Raw genomic sequence first — 21812 nt, forward strand, 5'->3', positions numbered from 1 at the left:
AAGATCTGCTCTGTTTATACAGGCCTTTTTTTAAACAAAGGAAGTATTTTAAAGACAAAGTAGTACAGAAATGATCAACACAAACATCAAGTAAAAGTTTAAAAGTTACAGATGCCCAGACCACGTGTTACGAATTTCCAAGTTGGAACAAATAACCCAAGCAATCACCTCTGCAGACACACTGGCTTGTTCTGTTCTTTTCCTTCTCCTCCTGAGTTGCATGATCTCCAGTGAGGGTGAAGTGTTAAGAAGTAGATCCAGTTTGCAAAGCCAAAGCATCCAGTGTTAGCATGGACATCATACACGGCAGCACAGAGCGTGCGCCTTCAAAGCTGCACTCTCCTAGCACTCAAATCCAATTTCTGGTTATATATATGTCAATGACTTTGTTGATAATTAGAGGATGATGAAAACTGATATAAATCATTGGGAGCTGACAATATATATATTTTATATATTTATATTTAGAGTCCATCATAGAAAAGTTCTTATTCAAATATACCAAGTACACACAGAAAAAAATTAAAAAAAAAAAAAAAACAAAAAAAAATCAAAAACCCTTCAAAATGACACTTCTGTTTCTGGAAACCACAAACAATGATTTCTAAGCAAATGGAGATTTCAAATGATCTTCTCCTATGTAGTTTTTCCCACCCAGCCCTCCCCACACCCTGTTCCCCACAGGTGTTTCTTGAGATCCACTTTCTATTATACATCAACTGTTCCTACAGTTAATTATCTGCTGTGCAAGTACGTAGCTGAAGACAGAAGGGAGCTGTTAAAGTCTTCACACCGAACAGGAACTGTGCTGCAGCGAGGGTGGGGGAAGTCCCTGCAGCGCTCCGAGTCCCCCGGCTCCCTGGCGTCCGCTTCAGCGCGCTCCTACTTTCAGATAAGGGTGGAATACTGAGGTATATAAGTTCCGTGGAAAGTTTAAGAAATACATCAGCAATGCGATCAAAACTTTGCCCAAGGTCTACAAACTGAAACGGCATTTTGCATGTGAGTCCTCCTACTGCTGCAGATTAAGTGTGAATTTCCACTGCTGTGACAAAGCAGGACTGCAGACCTCAACGGTGAGACCACCGTTTTTGGCATTTCGGCTGTCTAGACAGAGGTTGCTGCCAACATGCCTGAGTTTAGAGTTGCTTTCAATTTGTTCCCATTTCTGGAAGAGAAAATAAACACATTAAATTATAAAAGCAGAAAAAAAGGATGAGTTCCACATCCTGTTCTCTGAAGTCCTTATATCCTTCCTCAGCCTGTGCTTGGAAAAGCTCCGAGTACTGCAACGGCCGAATGCAGGCTCATCTAGGCGATCACAAGCCTTGCCAAAAACAGCTATTCTCATGGAGCTAAAATGCTTCACTGGATGTGGAATACACCAAAGCATTTTTCTTCATTTGAGCTCTTCCCAAAAATATTGTCAGACCATGCATGTCTCAGACGTTCTTGATTTGGAAGGGAAAAAAAAAAGCTAACACATCCACAGCATCTCTACGGATGTGAACATAAAGTAGTAATAAGTAATAAGCATGAAAAAATGGAACCTTAATGAAATCTAGCGATCAGTCAGATGCCCTGGAAATATCTGGAAGACAACCAGTTAATCTGTGCTGCCAGAAGCTCTTTACCCAAGGCAGGGCTAGGGATAACAGCAGTGTTTGCTGATGACCGACACACACACATTTTTCCCTGATACTCATAACTCATTCTGCCTTTAAACTTGATCAAGGGAATCCTCCTTCCTTGGTTTCCTTATCTGTAAAATGGAGTGTGTTCTTTGAACATTTCACTGATGTGTCTGCAAATACCGTGATATAGAAGCAAGGGAATTGACAGAAGAGCAGAACTGATGACTTTGCAGAAACAGATTAATTGTTACAGGAGTGCACCCAAAAGATGTTACGACTCTGCAAATGTGATTTTACCTGGGTATGGAAAATAAAGGAAGCAACAACGGTGCTTTAAAGTGCTGCTTTAAGGCCTGTTCATTGTTTTGCCTTCTCCCTATTCTAAATAATGTTTTTTTTCTTATAACTTCAAATACTATGTAAAATAAATTTGCTCTACTTCCACTACTGCAGATGCACATTCATGTATAATTTGGACTAGCCACAGCTGCAGAGTAAAAAGCCAAACCATCCTCCTCTGAGGAACACTAGCTCATATTCAAGCTTCATGGAAGAAGGCCTTTCAGAAATACGTTTTGGAAAATATATTTCGTTTCGAAAAACAGACCTGGCAGCTGAAGATTGTGACACACAGACGCTGTCAGGGCAGTTTTTATATAAGGCCAATCTTGACATAACAGCCCTGTATGTCAATGTAACATGGATACTTGCTCATAAATAGAACAGGTCGGTATAGAAGCACATTCCCAGAGGTGGTATGCCCAGATCTGTGTGGTATGCACACATCTTTTTTACACACCAGCAATGGGGAGGCAGCAAAAAGCAGAAGGCATAGCAGAAAATGCCATTCCCAGGGCACTTCCTTACTCTCATTCACACACAACCCTTTTTTTCCCCCCACTGCCTGGGGGAGTGCACTCATGACATACTAACCTGTCTGCTGTCATTTTCCCTGCAGCCCTGAAGTTTTATTAGTGAACCGGGTGCTCTGTCCACAACAGTAAGGCACAAATCCATGTGTTTCACTGACTTGTCCTTTGTTAATGCCCATTCCTAAAAAAAAATAAATAAATAAAGTGAAAAGAAATGCATATGGAAACACCTGCACAAAGTGCACACGTCCTGCTAACGTCTACATCTCTAGCACAGGTTAAACTCCTGTGAATGGCTCAGAATAAGCACTAGAGCACTTTTCTTCCACATAGATAAGGCAAATAAAGGTCATTTCCAAACACAGCAAATTCGTTTGTTTCACTATTCCCCAGATGAGCTCTGGGCTGGGCTTCTTGCTCCCTCTGCTGGCCTCACATTAATACAACGGGCAGTCAGACAGGTCCTCAAATTTAAGTCACAGATCCTCTCCATGGTAAAGACACCCAAAGGTTGCAGCATCTCTGGCCACTCTAACCATACATTAAGTAATGCATGTGCAATGCAGGGCCAAAAATAATGACAGTTCCTACTGCAGTTGAGACTACCAGAAAGCTGTACAGCAGACTGACAAATTTCAACAGGCCTGATCTGGCCCTGATATCCAGACTTTCTCCATGCCTCTCATCCTAAAGTTTGGTCTTCATACTGTCCGTATCTCTCATCCTCCTTTGAGGAATGCTGCCAATTTGCTCTACCATTGAAGTCACACTAACTGTTCAACTTGAGCTCACTGCAACTTAAAAATGCATGTACACATAGAGAAAAAGATCAACTTTTCTCCAGCAACTCATTTCAGATGACAGTCAAAATTATTTGCCTTCTCAGTTCCCTCCAGTCTGTACAATGTCATCAAGGGCCACTCACAGCCACTTTTGATAATGATTTTAACATTAAGAAATGGCACAAGTATTTTTAGGACTTACCCGGAATTTCTAAGAAACGCTAAGAGCCACTGAAGAGCATCTGCAATGGCCCTTTATGACTTATGTTTAATACTTCACAAAAATCTTTAAGTACTGCTAGAGTTTAAGTGGTAAAGCCTGTTGTTTGAGATTCCTGCAGCCAGAGGCAGGTACAAAATCTGGAAAGTTTGGCCTTACACATCTTCGCCCTTCCATGAGAAGCCTGGGAGGGTCCCAGACCTAAGAGAAATCCCAAGGTGTTAACATGTTCAAAGGCCAAGGGCTTCATGTGCTGCAAGCTCTGTAGCTACATGAGAACCTGTCACCGTAGGACACGGAGCACACAGATGCTTTCCTTTGGTGACCAGAAATTATCACTAGCTATAAATGGAAATCAGCATTGAGTTAATCCCACCCCATCACCACAGGATGGCCCTGTGTAATAACTGGGAAGATCAGGCCATCCAAAAAGCTAAGTGTGCTGTAAATTGGAACTACAAAGTTAGCAGAACATCCAGCTAAGACATTCGCCTTGCATCTGTGCACATTAACATTTATTATCTCCTTAACCCTATGTATCTGTACACATTTGTCAAACAATACAGCAGAATTGCTTCAATTTGCTCATTATACAAGCAAACTAACTTTTTAAAAGTCACTAAATTTCACCAATCTGTCCTAGCAAAAAAAGGATCTCATTTCCACCTAACTTCCATATGGTTGGGTTGAGCATAACTCAGAGCACATCCTCTGTATTATAGGAGAGGCTCTGCACAGCCCACCACAAACACTCCCATCTCCCCTAGTGCCCTCAGTAAAAAGAGTGTAAAACTGACAGGGCCGAGTAGAAGCTCGTGGTCTGCTCCCAGCCCTCCTCTCCCAAGCAGGGGCATGGCTCATCCCTGCCTAAAAGTTTTCACACCTTCACCTGCAGTCATAAACAACTGATCACTCACATTTACTCACAAAGGAGATTAAGGCTTCTTCCCAAATAAGGTTTTATTTCTCAAGCCGATGCCTTTTCAATTTAAAAAATGAGGTGTCAATATGCCAGAAAGATCTCTCATTCTAAGTACGTTTATGCTGTCTTTTGGAGATCTAACACTCCATCATCCTGGCTCCCAGACGGGAACACCCAGTAGGGTCTCAGGACGACCTTCTGCAAGAGTCAGGCCATATCCCACATCTCATCCCTGCCTCGTACTTCCAGTAAAAAAAAAAAATATTGCACATTCCTGTGCCCAGTCAAAAAGGGCTCTGTCCAATTAAGTCCTCGCCCTATGTGAAAAGAATTTAAGCTTTCCTTCACAAGACCATTCAAATTAAAATCTCTCTACTGTATTTTTTCAAGACAATAAACTGATGGAAATGATACAGCAGAATTTTTACAGCAGTATATTGATAGAAAGGACTTTTTCACCAAAACACTCTTTTTAACCACCGCTGTTTCTATGGAAAAACAGAGCAACAAAAGGCTAGGAGAGAAGCACCTACTCTCCAGGCTTATGAATAGCACAGGTTATTTTGATGCGTATGGAAATAAAGCAGCTTGTTACTCTGTCCTGGCTGAAGGCACAAAAGCCTTCGTCTAAGCTCATCTCCTTGTGAAAAATCTCTTTTCCAAGCATACAGGTAAGAGATTATTTTATCTTCTCTCCTAGGAAACTGCTCATTGCAAGAATATATTAATTTTTCAGGGTCGTTTCCACAGACAGGATTTCACAGAAAAGTGTCAGACTCAGGGAAGGAAGTTTGAAAGACGACGACTTTCTATACCTACAGAAAACACACAACTTTACTAGAAGTTTCCAAGTGTTTTCTCCAAAAATTCCAAAGCAATTTTGACATGTCCACCCTTTCTTCTGAAAACGCTCTGGTGCTTTGAAGAGACGAGTCACTTTCACTAATTGAAAAGGCCTCACTGGATATATGCCTCCTTTCTCCATCATTAAAGAGATTAAGGAATACTTTAGATGTATGCTGACAACACATTAAAGTTGCCATGGCATTTCCTGAAATAGCTTCTTTATTTTATTGTTCTCTCGGGTTGTAGTGTTTTCCCCTTCTAACTTAAATTAGAAATCAAATTTGATACAATTTATTCATTCAATAGTAGGTTTTTAATTAGCCAATTATTTTAACAGGGGATATATCTGATGTACTAATTTTACATTTGCTTGACTTAAGATCAGCTTGCTTCCAAAAAGATTTAGTGTCAAACAGCACAGATCTAGTGAAATGTATGCAAGCACTTGGGTAACGATGCCTATAAGTAACAATTACCTAATTAAAGTTTTTTCTTCAATAATTAGTGTTCCCATTTAGATGTTGTTTACAGATTTGACACATTTGGGATCAGTTTAAGAGCAGAATTAGGAAGGATTTACTGAAATGCTCTGTTGTTAGTGAATAGGTGGTAACATTTAGGGAACCTCTGTTTTCTGGAAGAGTTTTCCTGGGATTCGAGATGGTTTTTCACACACTGTTACTGCACATTGGAAGCGATTAACAGAGCACCACAGTAACATGCTCCTCTGGTTTTGCTGACCATACGCAAAAAATAGGACCAACTTCCAACACAAAAGCTTTCTTCAGAGGAAGAGGGAAAAGAATAAAGAAAACCCACACCAGTTGATGGATGAAAGCTCTGCAAAGAAGTATAAAACTTTTGGGAAGGATATTACTGACCTCCAGGATAAAACTAAATATTATGAGAAACAGGAGAGAATAACCCGCTGTACACTGGATGAACCTCTGGCTTCTGAAATTCTAACCCTGAAAATGCGAAGTTATATTTCAAGAAGTTTAGTCTGCTTTTATATCTGGTCTGTTGGTTTGGATTCATCTTTCTGTCACCAGCACAGACTACTTGCTTGGACTAAAGTTCCACAACTTCCTTTTTTAAAAAAAAAAATAATATTTTTTTTATTTTTTAAAATTTATTTATTTATTTAATACCACAGAGTTTGGAGAAGAAAAAAAGGGAAAGGCATACAGACCTGGTTTCCCCCAGCGTTATGGCATTCATAAACTCCAACAACACCATCTGCAAAATGGCCCAAAGTGTCAAGGCAATTGGTACCTTGCTGCAAAGCCCCGAAAGCTATATCTTGATGATCAGGTACCCTAAAAATGAAATAGGAAATATCTGCTTAGTTTAGTTTCTTTTTTGTTTTTAACTTCCTTTCTTTACCCTAACTATTTTTATGATGAGAGGTTGAAGGTAAGTGATGACTGCTATTTGGGAAACTAATCATCTTTTAATGAGGGAAAATAACTATCTGACATTAACTGATCAAATATGAGCAGACTTGTAAGCTTGGTGCAGAATATGAAGATTTTTAGCAGGGAATAAGGATGAACTCAGCACAACATGCAAATTGAAGATAATGTTATCATTTAAGGCTACTCAAGGTTTCAAGTTATCCATTACAGTCATCTAGCTTTTTTTTTTTTTTTTTAAGTCAAGTTAGCTTGAGACAGAAATCTGACACTTGATATTTGTTCAAGACCCTTTCACCCTGAAATGGTGCCAGAGAAAAACAACTGCTTTGCTGTTATCTATTTTCAGACCATTGCACAAAAACTGACATTCATAGTTTGGAAACACTTAACTGAGTACATTCAACATGGTAAAGATTATCAGTTCAGAGGCAGGGGGTAAAGTAAAGGCATATTAGCTCCTTTTAAAACTTCAGACTTCCATAACAATAAGTCCAACCCAACCAAACGGAGCACATGAGAACTGACACAGAATAAGACAGCACACTTAAGCAATGCTTATTTTAGTACATTTTCTAGGACAGCTAGCAAGCCACATTCCTTCCATTAAATTACACAAAAATAAACATTCTCTGCCACTTTTAGAAAATAAAGAGCTACTTGCTTCCTCAGCATCATTGCCCTAGCTTGTGGGACTGTTCAGGATCTGTGGTTCTGCACAAGCTTTCCTAGGGCTCTACCTGCTGATGCTTTTGCACTCCAAGCCTGTGTCACTAGCAGTTACCTGAGTACCTGAGGGAGTGACTGACACAAAGTGCACTCAGGGAAAGGGAGGGCTTAAGTGTCCTTATGAGCCAAAGCTAGAGGGACTACAGACTGAGGGGTCTATAGGCTCAAGTTTGTTAGTCTTGCTTACTGATAGATTAATAAACCTTTGTTCCATAACCTAAGAAGTGATTCAATAATCACTTTCTCTTATGAAGTCCTTTTCATTCATCAGGATATATTCTAAAACAGTACGTGAGTTTTTACCATGCATTAGGTTAAATTCTGCAAATACTAATTTATTTCAAAGAAGCTGTAGCAAAATTACCTCTTATTTCCTCATTTTTTTCACATGCATAAAGGTTAATGATTGCCCTATGATGCAGTAACATAGAAAAAAAAGCAGAAGGTTCAACGTGGAGCTATGCATTAAAGTGAGCAAAAACCACAGCTTTCATCTGCTGACTTTAGTTATTCGTACTGTGCTGTGAATTAGTCTGCTCACTGAACTATGCAGGTGCCTATGTGAAAGTCAAGGCTTTGAAGGGAAGATGACAAGATGCAAACACACACACCTTCAAGCAAACAGCTTGTGCAGGAGACTAACATGAGGCTCAGAGGTGAAACACAGGCCTACGGACACTGCCCTCCAAAATACAGGATGCAACTGCAGCAAGCAATTGGATTAGGTGGAAAAGAAAATGGATTTCTGGAAGATAAGTGACATTTTTGGAACAGAACTAACAAAAAGCAAGCAAGCCTGTAATGAATTGGTTTTGCAAATCAAAGTTTATATGCTTTATGCTTATATATTTTTATATATATCCTTACATATAATATGCTTAGAATATAAAAGCATAATATACATTATATAATATATAATTATTATATATTATTTTATTTATATAATATATAAGCATATGCACACACACTTAATGTCTAAGGAAAAGCAAAGAAACTGATGCTTTCTGGAGCAGGGAAACAGCCAATTCCAACTGCAGCCGAAACTCACCGTAACTCAGGATAAACATTTTCTAGGTACCACTTGAAGGGTTTGCAGCTAAGTCTCTTTCTGAGTTCCATTCGGCTTTGAATGCTGGAGGGAAAAAAAAAAAAAAAAATCAAGTTTTCAAAGTCAGGCTACTGCATTTCATGTAGCTTAATGTACACAAAAAAAAATCTTAAGTTCCTTAATAGAACTGTATGTTAAAGAGATTAAACATAAGAGCTAGTGGGGCCATCACCTCAGAAAGCGCCGGCTTGTGAAGTGAGGAGCAGAAAGAAGCAGTTGTGACTTACTTGCCGTACGGTACATTTCTGGCTGAAGGCACTGCTGCGTAATAGAAATTTTTATACTCATCCATCCAGACTTCTGCTGCTCTGCGTGTATTTCTAGGAACAATCATATGAAGCAGGTTATATTTTCGCTAGCTGCAATCAGGCAATGACATTTACTCTTGATTTGATTTTAGTCCTTCCTAGTACTATACAGTCAGCTGCCTCAAGCCAGGCAGAACATTCCCTATTAACACTCCTTATGCAGACACATGACTGAAATCAATGTTTTTAGATGGATATTCATGCCCTCTTCCCACTCGTAGCCTCTTCAGGCTTATGTTCACATTTAATATACGCTGCCTCACAGAATGCTTTCTGATATTCTTAGGTCTTTCCTTTTTCTTTTTATGAGTAACTCAAGAGAAACCAAATTCACTGAATATTAACCGGAATAATAAGTACGCTAATTGGAAACCTCTAAAATCTCAACAGTTGGCAATATTTATTAATGCCTTTTACCTTTCTGAAAAAGGACGTACTAACTTTGGCATTTTCAGTCTCTATTTCTACCAGCAGAACCCTTGACGTTCCAAACAGACACAAATTGTAATGGCATTTAAGCCTATGAATCAAGCAAGTATGCTGTAGCTTAACTAAAAGAGGAAAACAGTATCTTAGAAAATGGTTTAGAACCTCTAAAAGACAGAGATTTAAATACTGCTCTAAAGGTTAGTAAAAACAAAACCTAAAATTCTTTATCGCTGAGAAAAAAGTATCTCTAAAGTTACTATATTTGTAATGAGTGCCTTTAAAACTCCTCTTGCACTGCAAGAGGAAAAGGCCTTTTTGCATGCTGAGGAAGAACTTCTTTCCTGTGAGGGTGACAGAGCCCTGGAACAGGGCCCAGAGAGGCTGTGGAGTCTCCTTCTCTGGAGATCTTCCAAACCCGCCTGGATGCCACCCTGTGCCACGTGCTCTAGGTGACCCTGCTGGAGCAGGGGGGTTGGACTAGATGACCTCTAGAGGTCCCTTCCAACCTCAACCACTCTGTCATTCTATGAAAATTAAGTCTTATTTTGAGTTGCTTACGCTCTGAAGCTTATTCTATATTTGACAATAAGCTAATGTAACACAACCACAGTAAATTCAATCAGTCAATAACTTCCTTATTATGGTGCTTTCTAATTCAGAAGACTGGAATAGTATGTAGCTGCTTCTTGGAAGCTTCTTGGACAAAACGGGGTGGGGAGGGGAAGAAAAAAAATCCACAATCCTCATTCCTCAATCCATCCTCAATCATTTTTTTGGGCAAGAGAAAGCTGTCAGACAGAAAACCTTCACAATTTTATAAGCAAAATCCTGTTCAGCCCAGACCAGAGAGCAGGTTCTGCTCACCTTCCCTGGCAGCCTGCAGGCCTTCGGGAACCCGGGACTCGCGTAGCGCTCAGCTGGGGAGCAGCAGAGGCAACTGCAGTTGCGGTTGGCCGGGGATATCAGCACCAAAGGCACTTGCCAGGCACAGCTCTGCACCATATTCAAGGATGGGGATACTCAGGGTTAACAGCTGCGGTGCAGCGTGAATATGGAAAAAGCCAAAGCGCTGAGGCCACCTGACCCAGCGAGGTGCAGCGCGGGCAGGGCGGCGACGGGCACGGCGCGAGGCTGCGGCTAACGAGAGCCGGCGCCGCACGGCCGCAGTCGCTCTGTGCCGGGCACGCTGCGGTCAGCAGGGTTTATTAGCTCAGGTGAAGCGAGGCCATGCAGCAAAGCAGCTGCTCCTCCAGCAGGAAAGCGTGCGCACAAAGCTGACACGACCTGCCAAACCCTGGCGGACACACGCTGCGCCTGCCCACACCACAGCCACGAGGCCTCTCCTGCTCGCCTCTCCTGCTGTACGGCTCCCAGCCTGGCGGCCCGAGCCATCCGTGGTTCCAGGTGCCAAAAGACTAGCCCGCTGAAAACCAGGAGACTTGCCCAGGGCGCACGAGAGCACGTTACGTAGTCAATCGATTGAGGATGGCATAAGCCAGCAGGCCCTGACTGCAAGCCCAGCACCGAGGCCTGCGGTGCCCGGGCACCACAGTCCCACAGGTAACCGGCAGTGTCTCCATTACAAAGGTGCTGCATCGTGTTAGGTTTCCTGTCCTCTCCTACTGAAGAAGTTGGTAGCTCAGACATACTGTTATATTGGTTTGACACCCAAACCAGCTGGCTGAGGACACAGCCTTGCAAACAAAAAACCAAGGTTGACAGGTTGTTGCAAGTGACATGCTACTTTTTTTCTAGGTCAACTCAAAACTAATCCCAATCAAACAAATATTTAAATAGCATTTCAGTATTTGAGATGGGTAGACAGCAAGGACAGAGGCAATAACCCAGCTGCAGAGAAATGCAGAGCAGGAAGGGGGTGCAAGTACCTAAGACGCTAGACAGCAGGCTTCAGTTATCTTTACACAAGACCTCTTTGTAAAGTAATTTCAAATGCAAATGACTGCAAAACACAAGGCTGTTTTCATAAAATTATTTTATATAAAAAAACTACACATCACAGTAATTGTCAGGATGTTTCGAGGATCAAATCCCAATGGGGATTTGACCACGCTGCAACAAAATCTGCATGCTTAATGCCATTATGAATGCACCATCTTCCACAACTGCTGGGGTGATATATTGCTAATTCATCCTGCATCCTTGCACACATAGCAACATTTTTTTTAGTTTTTGGTCCTAAGCTGTATTTAAGTATCTATAACTTCACAGGAAGAGCAGTATCATGGCAACAGCCCAAAGCAGAAAAGCTGCAGAGCAGTATGAGAATTGCACCATTTTTCATTAATATGATCCTTGTTGTGACACTATCATTTAAAAACCTACTGTGAAACTGAAACAGTTGCCTCATAAGCCTACACAATATAGCTTAATTGGTAAGTTTTTATTCTTTCCTGGCACCCTATAAATATTGGAATAGAGCTGTAATTTTTTTTTTTAAATAATATTCATTTTCACTGCAGAACTCAAAAGATGGGGAAATCAGATAACTAAGGAAAATTCTCTGTAAAAACTACTGGAAGGAACAACATGACGACTTTATTTTAGCAGTTCATTAGTACCAAGTTGCTGGCAGAACAAGTGTTCACCTCTAAAGAGTTTCTTTAATCTAGTGCAAATCACTACTCCAAATATCTGCTCTGAACGTTCCTCCAAATTTAAGTTACACCTGGGCTCTCTTGTGTTGCTCGGTGTCAAAAAGAGTTTGGGCTTTATTTCCTGAAAGGATAAATAAATGATTTGATTTGCAGTTGTAACACTCAGCTTTTAGCTAAGACTTACGGTACTTCTTCAATTCCCTGCATAACAGCTAATTTTGTAAACCAAAAACTACAGTGATGTTCAGCTAGGAAAAAAGTCTTGGCCAAAATGTCCGTCACAGACTTATGCAAACCCTTAATCCACAAGGCCTAACACCATGAACACGAAATTGTTATTCATGCTACAGACAAAACCGAGGAGAGTGCTCAGTATTTCAGTTAAGGTCACACTTTGAATCAACAGCAGAATGCATGTGAATATTAAACTAAACCCTCAGGCCTGAAATTTAAGTCTATAGAAAAAGCATTTGCAATCATATCACAAGAAAAGAAAATACAATATAGAATGAAGCTTTCAGTGGGTTGGTATTAGTACCAGAATCAGTCTACATAATCGTTAATATACTAGTCACACACAAAAAGTAAACACAACTACATAATTCAGTGCATTCTGCAACTCAGTGAATCATGAACCTGTTTCTACAGAATGAAGACTTATGGCATGGTTCTGAAACTAATGCTTTAAAAAAAAAAAAAAAAAAAAAGACAAAAAAGGAAAAAAAATGAACCGGTATGTCAAGCTGAATATTTTCCTCCTTTTTCAGACTCCCAATACATCTAAACAAGGAACTTCCAATTTTCAACTCTGAGGGTCTGTCTCAGGCTGCATAGTTGCAACAGTCATTATTTTTCCTTTTAATTAGTATTTTACCATAGCAGATAATGTTGCAAGTATTCTCCTGAAAGGTCCTCAAAGGGAAGTCAGTGCCACCTGCTGATCACTTGAAGAAATCCCAAAGCCACTATTTAGTTGAAAGCTTGCGTAGTTACCTTGCAAACACAGTACCGCTTCCACCAGGAAACGTGTAAGGATGCTGCTTGCGGAATACATGACCCACTCTGCTGCAAGGGATGATTTCTAGGCTGCCACCACACTGCCAAACTCGGAATGAGATCTCTGCAATGAACACATGAGGGAAAGACCAACACCTCAGTTAGAATATTACAAAATTACAACATTTTGTTTACAGAGAAGACTAATACTGATTATTGCCAAATCAGAAAATTTGCTGAAAAAGTTTAACACAAACACGGGCATATCTGAGTGTTCTGCCTTACTGTTCTGTAAACTCAGGAAAATAAATAACCATATTAACTTAGAAGCAGAGCTGCCTACCTTCTCTTATCTGAGGTTACCATCATCCTCCAAATTCATAAATCATGCTGTAACTTTGCAGAGTCAGTCAGGGCTATCCATACTTTTAATGTTTTAGCAGAAGGACAAGCAAGAATAGATACACTTAGATAAATCAGTGAATTAGCTTATAACAGTTAAAGATGCTCAGTTAAAGATGGAATAACCCGGTAGACAAAAATTCAAGCCTGGATTACAACAATCAACGGATTCAGGCTGCTGACTGTTTAGACAACCAAAGTATAGGACTGAATGGAAGGAATTTCTTCTTGATCTGATTAGTGATGTGATCTCTTCGGCAAACTACAAGTTATGGATACTACTTCAAGCCAAGACGACAAGCTAACCTGAGAAGTGAGGACTAGACAAAAGAAATGGTTCTGAACACTCTTCATCTTAGAAAGTCGATCCTTAGGAGAAATCACCTAGTGCTGACAAAAAACTCTGCTTACCTACCCCAAAACAGGACAAGAGCGGTCTCCTGGCAGCACTGATGCCCTCTGTCCCCAGGAGGGTGCTGTCAGCAGCTGAGCGCTGCTCTTTGTTCCAAGCCTCATGACAAACATTCAGCATCTTTCTACAGCTAAGGCACCCACATACTAGACTGTTATAGTTCGAAATCAGTGTCTAGTCTTAAGGCTTAGTGTCCTTCTTCCCCCAGAAGCCCTCTTTACGTATTACCCATATTACCCATGAGTGAGATGATTTAAAAAAAAAATAGCAACACTTCAAAAGTTCAAAGTAGCAAAAAAATAAGGGTTAGAGTTCCCTCTGCACAGAGCATCTGAAGAACACGAGGACATTTCAGATCTTGACAGTGAGGGTCAACTGCCTTTCTTCTGAATAGCCTTTACTTTTCCAAGGATCATTTCCTGTTTGTTCTACTTTGATGGTCATTTCAGTAACATCAGAGACAATTAGGCATATTCATGCATTCAAGATCAGCAGACAGACAATCTTCCAAAAATATTAATGACCAAGTATTATCTTGGCCCTATGGTCTTGGCTTTCTGGCGGAATGAACATGAGTCAATCAGCGAAGGAACCTTCAAAGCAACTAAGCCTGGCATTCTCTCCACGCAGCTTTCAAAGCAGCGACTTCACTGTTCCCTTTATGCTATTTTGAATGTAAAAATTAAAATTCTGATTTGAAATAAATGTCTGGCTAATATTTCTGATTAAACAGGTGCTTGAGCAAAAACGTTTTTATATTTCTGCCAGACTAAATTATACTTTTAAAGACCTTCAAGCTTTACCAAACATAACTCAAATTTGGTCCCATACTGCTCAAGTTATGAAAGCAGAGTTGTCATAGTTTTGCTGCATTATTTAGCATTGTTTACGACACTTCTCTGCAACATTGATATATTCAAGCCACTACCAAACTAGTAAGAAATATTGCTTTCAGTGAGGATACCCTAGTAAAGATGGAGACATTTTATTAAAAGTGAAGTACTTTTCCACTAGACAAGTGAGTGAGATAGCAGACAAAAAATGAAAATCGATGCAGAAGGCGTTGTGTGTGTGTGAGCATTTTGTTCTTAATTCACGCTTCTTCTCTTGAAGACATTAAGTTAATGCTTTCCCCACTTGCTTAATTCCATCTCCAAAAATCCCTAAAAAAGTATAGGCAACTTGCACACTTAAAAATAAAAAAATAAAAGCCTGTGCGGAGACTAAAACTTGAGGTTAGTCTGCCTAAGAAGCCACACTGCAAAGTTTCTTGTTTATGCCAAAACCTTTGCTTTTTCCTGTTTACTAAAAAATAAGTACTTATCACTTCCATTTATGTTTTTGATACCTTTGGAGATAAAGTGTGCCATTCTTTTTGCCATACTAATAGCAAATGATGATGAAAAATACTGAGAATTTCAGTGAATACAGATTTCAAAAAGGCATATGCAGCAAGTCAAACATTGCTTTAATACACAAGATTATACCTCTCAATAAAAGATATGTTCTTGTAGTAATATTTCGTGAACGTAGAAGGTAGAGGGGAACTCTTTCTGATGAGTACCATGCAGCATCATGGTAAGATCTGTACCTTAGACAATTTAAATTTAAACTGTAGGCAAAAGAGAGCTAGTCCACCTTGAAAGTGTTAAAGCTAAGTCTATACTCATGTGTGAACTAAAATATAATCCTTGTTGTGCATGTGTTTCAAGGAAAAATGTTAAGTTTTATAAAGTACAAGTATTTTCCAATTCTGCCATTTTGCAGAATATGTGCCTATAGCACCAAGCCTCCTGTCTAAGATATGCTTCAGAATAAACAGCTCATACAATTGTACATAGCACATTTAAAACCATTTATCAAGTTTCTGGTACCTTGTACATGTTTTGTTTAACGCCAATTAAATCACAGGTTACTTGATTTTTATTCTTTATTTTCATAGCTGTCCCAGACTAATTAAACAAGTCATTAGCTGCCTGTTATACTGACTACTTAGGCATTTTCACGTGAGAGCAGAAAAATCACCCCAAGGTTTCATCTCCTTCTGGTTGGTAGACAGGGTGCAGCAGATGGAGCCACATATTGCACAGACACTTCTCACCTTGAGTAGGTGGCTGTTACTTGCACCCTGTCCTATCAAAGCTTGAGAACGGCTGCAAAGGTCTAGAAGAATCTGGAGGGCCTGCTGAAGTACATGCTCACACATCAGATATTTAAGCACTCTAGTAGCAAAACGGGTTTTCGAACTGAACATACTGCAATAATAGCTTGTCTAAAGAGTTTCTAGGATTTCTAAAAAATGAAAATAATTGCGATATTTATAGAAGTAATTTTAAAATGTACAGCCCAAACGGTGAGATATTCAGAAACCCCCAAAGTAACTTGTTCAGAATATATATAGGATTTTTGAGTATTGCATAGGAAGGTCAGAAACTAGACTTAGAGGTCTCTTCTACCATTTAAGTTCCTTATATGAGCAATAAGTGTTCAGCTTCTGTGTCTGCATGTGTAGAAATAGGCTGTTTGCAGCAGGTATCTTACTGTAGTCCAAGCATACGCTCAATTCATATGTTATTTCAGTAAATTACAAACCCTCTGGTTGTTGCGAGTTCAAGGTATCTCAGGATTTTACTGTGCATCGTAAGCATTTGTGAGCCTTTATAACTGGCTTTTAAAACATATTATTTAAAAAAATGTTTGAGGCATATCCATACTTTGAAAAATTAAATTAAAAATAGATTGGAAAAGTAGTTAAGAGTTCTGTCCATTCTAACCTTAAAAAAAAAAACACGCACACACACACACACCAGCTTGAGAGGAAGAAAGACTTTTGCAATACTGTAATGCACAGAGACAAAATAAAAATAAAAAAAATAAAAGTTAAAATTAAAATATATGTATATATATAAAAATAAAACTACTAGGGCCAAAGAAGAACCCATGTCCTTAAAAGTAGGAGTTTCCAAACTCCTCTCCCTCCCAAGCCCTGCGCTCTCACAAACTTCTGAAAATTACAACAGAAATGTACAACAAAAATGTTTTCTCAACTGTAAGTACCTTGTCAGACTACAATAGGGTACAAAATAAAAACAAACAGTAAGTCCACATGCCAGATAGGATAGCAGAACCAATAATTAAGAAAAATCATAATTCTTCAGCTAATTACATTTTAATTGAGTTCTTAAAGTGTGGGTAAGAAGATTAAACCCAGGAACTCCTGTGTTTTGCTTTACAGGATTAAGTCTCAGCTACATCTTAAGAGATTCCTTAAAAAAATGGCAGCATTTAAACACTATTGCATTTAAATCAATATCATTAGAAAAGAATGTGGCTCCCAAGCGAGAGTGCATTTTTGAATGGCACTTCCTATCTACAGCCTCTCGTTTTTCCATTTTATTTAACAGCTTTCATAAAAAAAGGCACAGGGAGCAAATAATTTAGTTTCCTCATATTTACATACAAGTCCTGCCTTACTCTCCCTTGGGAAGAAGTCTTTTGAGTTTTGGCAATAATTGACTAATTTTTAATTCACATTTAAACACTTCTACAACTAAACCAGGAAGTCCATGAATCCATGACAGGAAAGGCAAGGACACAATTTCCTTTCAAATATCATCTAGAGATAAGCAACATACATACCTAGGTTTTCTCCACCCCATACATCCATCATCATGTCATACTTCCCTAGTTCTTCAAAATAGGATTTGTCCATCACAAATAACCCTCCAGCTATCATGGGGGTCCTAAACAGACAGAAGTTGAATATTTAGAGAAACATGAATTGGCAGATACTATTATTTGCATCTAAAAGTTAGTATTCCCTTGGAAGCCTTGCAATCCTTTTGAAGGCAGCTAATTTTGCACCTATTACTTCTCAGATTTTCTCTGCACACCATAATACAACATTTCTATAGAAGATATGACACTATGACAGCATTCAGCTTCTGAAGCAGATTCCAAACCCATGTTTGGCTCAAGTTTCTTATTTAAAGGGTGGCAATTTGTGCCAAGATCATAACATTAGAACTGATGCTATATTTTTAGCCCCCAAAACACACCACTACCAAACACAAACCAACATTTACTTAAGTAGATTATTCATTCTTCACAAGTGTCCTTTAAATCAACCTTTCTTTTTAATACTCAAATTGTTTCCCACAATGCTGTTCAAATAATAACTGAGGAACATCTCAATATTCTGAAAGGATATAGTAAAGATCCCTTGATCCCTTTTCACACCTGGAGAAAATTTAGTCAAAAATTATGCTGTCCTAGACTCATATCAGTTTCTAAATAGTTTAATAATAAATATATAGTTGCTATAATTTGATGTGCATCATTTATATTGATGTAAGTGTATCAAATAGAGAATAGTGATTTCATTTTTAAAAAAACATTTTTTCTTGAAAGTTTTATTATACTTTATTATAAACTCTAATACAAGAAAATGGACACTCTAACTGTACTAATTTTGTTTCCACTCAGGCCATCCAAACTGGTGATATCAATTTTAGTCTGTTTATGAGATGGCAACATGGGCAACATGCCCAAGTAGAAGAACAGAACAGAAATAGTGGTAAACTGAGCCACAGCATATCTCCTCATAACTTTCGGAGTAACACTGCACTCCAGCCATTTATCATACATTTAAGTCTTCCTAAAGCAAATGAAGCAGCACTTCCAAGTGCAGCAATGTTGTCTGACAGCTAGAGTCCTAAGATGAGGAATCAATAAGTTTCCTTTACTCAGAAGGATAGAGCATTGTCTTTCAAGGAGAGAAGTACTTGTGCAGACATACTTTATGGGAGCAACAGGGTTTCCTTGCCGTGCTCTTCTTTGCTCTGGGGTCATGTAATCCCATTTGAACACCAGGTTCCAATCAAAGCCTTCAAGAAAAAAGTCAAAGACAGAGTGTTTAAAAAAAAAAAAAAAAAAAAAAAAGTTGTTCAATTTGTAAGAAGTAACATTGATTGAAATCTCTGGAAACTGTAACTTAAACTAGAAATAAATCAAATATTTAAGCTTACACAAATTTCCAGGGAGAAAACAAATGAACAAGATTCCAGATGAAGGGAAAATCCACTGGATAGGACAACACAAAAGAAATCTCAAATGGAAAGTAACTTTGATTTCTATTATTGCCATTTATTGCATGATTTAAGAAATTCAGTCAGCAACACAGTTGGGGCTCAAAGCCTTATACAAATCCAGTGTCCCATATACTTAAGTCAAATATCACGTGAAGATCTTTCACCCATACAATTGCTCTTAAGGACCCTTGTTGTACAATTACATTTCAAATATTGCCAAGTGCTCATACAGTTTAGTTTGCAGAAGCTCTCTCCAGGGCTCTTCATACTTCTCTGTAAGTAGGAATTCTCTATCAAAGATAGCAACAGATAATGTTGCTCAAAATAAATGTTAATATGGAAAAGTTGTAGGTCATCCATCTCTCCTACTGCAAGAGGCTTTCTCCCCTTACGTATGTACACGTGTGCCTGCCCAGCCTGGTCCTTTTGTGAGTCTAGCCCAGCAGGACATCCGAACAGCCACGACCAGCTTGCCATCTACAGCAGCCCACTGCCCAACACACTCAGAACTGGCTTGCTCTGGCAACAACACAAGCAACCTAGCAGGTATGAGGTGGACTTTCTAGGAAGGAAACCCTTTCCTAGGGGTTTTTGACCTGGCTTACGCCCTTAAGTGGTGCATCTTTATACAGGCGTATCGCTAGTAAGTCTGCCTTACTCAAGTTGCTTGCTGCCAGAAGCATTTAGATCCTATGACCTCATGTAATGAACAATTTCCAGATTTCTGCTACCCAGATGTCAATAGCTTCCTTGCTCCAGCATTAAAGAGATAAAGCCATTACTTTCTGGGGAAGTGGGGAAAAAGTTAAACAGTTACAGCCCTACAAACAGACTGTCCGCATAGGAATTGGTTTGGAGGGTCAAAAACTGAACAATTTCCATTTTAACCCAGAAGATATTCACATGACACAATAGAGAAGTTATCCTGAACAGTTCTTATAGCACACATGCCAACTGTTTCTCCTACAAATCTGAGTATTTAAATAGCCTTTCATTACTGCAGTATAACTTTTTGTGAATACTCAAAAACTCCAGGTAGCTGCATGACAAATGGCTGCAACTCATAGTAGGGTAAAACCTCCAGCATGAAAAGTCAGAAGAACTTCAGTATTTCCACCCTATTAGAAAGTCTCAGTTCCTTCGACATGTCTAGCAAGACTGCTTGCATCTGAACGGCTGGAAAAACAGGCTCCTCTAGAGCACAAGTGGCAGAGAGAGAAAGTTACATTTACTCTAGTGAACACAAGGGGTCTCTTTTGGAACACAGCACAGCACTGCAAGACTCAGAACGAGGGAACAAGTTGTCTATCCATAAAAGCTGTCCTCCTTCTCCATTTTCACTGACTCGGAGGGGCAGGGGGGAAGTCTGCACTCAGTGAGACAGCATCAGTAACTCTCTAAAAGGAGTATTTTTAAACACAAGTGCATACCCAATATGAAATTCCACGATGCATAAGCTCCATGATGTGGCGTAGCCTACTGCATTATGAGATCTCAGTTAACCACAGTTCACTCCAATGAAGCATTTCTCACAGCAGAAACACTTTTGTAGCCCTCCCACAATGCTGTAACACACGCACAGAGACGCAGCGGTGACCAGACTTGGGAACTTTCTCAGCCCTGTCCTCTTAAAGGAGTTTGTCGAATTTGCTAGACTGCTCGTCTTGGGTGATTAAGCCCATTCAAAACTGAGCAGGCACAAATGCTGTCCCAGCTGTCTCAGCCACGCTTCAGCCACACAGATACTGATCTGAGGCTGGAATCACAGTTTGATTTCCATGTTTAGATTTGGCCTCAGTGAAAATGTCCCAGGATGCCAAACGCAGTAGTGCTTCTAGAAACAGGGTAATCTGGCCTCCAGGAACTGGAAGGGAATATAATTCACTTTTCAGTAGACCTTCAAATAGCTTTAAACATTGCTAGGTACAAAATTTCTATTGTTAACATTGAAAGCAACAGCTTCTCACTCCTCAGTCCAAAAGTACAAAGGCTTCATAGATTTTAAAGAATCTATTTCTATTGTGTATGGGGGGGAGGGAGGAAGCGCACTAAGAAGTGAAAAATTTCAGAACCAAAGTTCAGTAGAGGAGGCATAAAAAGCAGGAACGAGTGAAACAATCTCTGTATCTTCTCCTACCGGTTGGGAAGGAGCACAGAGCATGAACACCACAAGAACCCAGCTAAGGTTTCAGTGAAAGAATTGTTCCTCATACTGCAAACAGCAGAAACCACAAAGCAGTGCAGAGATTTGCAGGGCTTGCAGTATGAATGAATAGATTGGATGGAGATCTGCAGGATTTAATAAGGCTGGTACTCAAATAATAACAAGGAATTCTATACTGGCATATCAAATACTTTCACTGTGTTGTTTATACTAATGAACTAAATATTCAGTTTAGGTAATTACTGATTTCAGAGCATTAAGAGGTTAGAGAACCTCTAGCCTCCAGATCACCAGCCAGAATGCGAAGCACACGCAGCATTATGTGACTATACATTCGTTCCAGTAAACTCGGAGGAACATTTGGTAGTCAATTAAGGACTGGTATGTCAAGGACTGAACGGGATTAAGTGGCTTGAAATTCATTCCTCACTCAAAAAAGCCCATCCAGAAAGAGCTGAAAGACTGTGGGAGCAGTACTGAATAATTTCGGTATTGTACCTCATCTTTTACCCATTACACAGCCAGTTCATTTCCAGAGTTACAGGAAAAATTTAAGATACTGAGGGTTGGGGCAGGGAGAGTAAGAGAGCTATTTTAAATGCCAGATTCCTACTAGCAGTGAAAACAAAACAAAAAGCAGTTAACGTATAGCCACAAACAGGAGTTTTAGTGTTCAGGCTCCTGTTGGGGGCCCCCGCTCCCTCTTTGGGAAATGGAAAGGCGGGGAGGGGGGAAAGGAGAAATTTGAGTGTGGGGAGGGGGACATTGCAAAGAGCTTTTCATTGTTTACTGTCAACAGTTTACACTAATTAGGCACAATAAAACGGTAGTACTTTTAAACAGAATTTGAGAAAGAAATTTTGTAATA

At 39.6% G+C, this 21812-nt stretch overlaps 1 protein-coding gene across 1 annotated transcript in view; it reads right to left on the reverse strand.

The window, feature by feature from the left end:
* Positions 1-446: 446 nt before the first annotated feature.
* The window catches only part of GALNT2 (polypeptide N-acetylgalactosaminyltransferase 2), an 88659-nt gene continuing 67293 nt past the window's right edge, over positions 447-21812 (reverse strand). Inside the window, exons 9-16 of the mRNA XM_088534893.1 lie at positions 18489-18576; positions 17330-17433; positions 12874-13000; positions 8756-8848; positions 8469-8552; positions 6469-6595; positions 2568-2687; positions 447-1168 (exon numbers count right to left, since the gene is read on the reverse strand). Of these exons, the coding sequence (XP_088391019.1) occupies positions 1013-1168; positions 2568-2687; positions 6469-6595; positions 8469-8552; positions 8756-8848; positions 12874-13000; positions 17330-17433; positions 18489-18576 (899 nt within the window). The 3' untranslated portion in view covers positions 447-1012. The remainder of the gene's footprint in view (positions 1169-2567; positions 2688-6468; positions 6596-8468; positions 8553-8755; positions 8849-12873; positions 13001-17329; positions 17434-18488; positions 18577-21812) is intronic.

Source organism: Tinamus guttatus, unplaced genomic scaffold, assembly GCF_059628265.1.
Source record: "Tinamus guttatus ecotype Peru unplaced genomic scaffold, ASM5962826v1 Tinamus_guttatus_pri_ptg000601l, whole genome shotgun sequence".
In the NCBI taxonomy this organism is placed as follows: Eukaryota; Metazoa; Chordata; class Aves; order Tinamiformes; family Tinamidae; genus Tinamus; species Tinamus guttatus.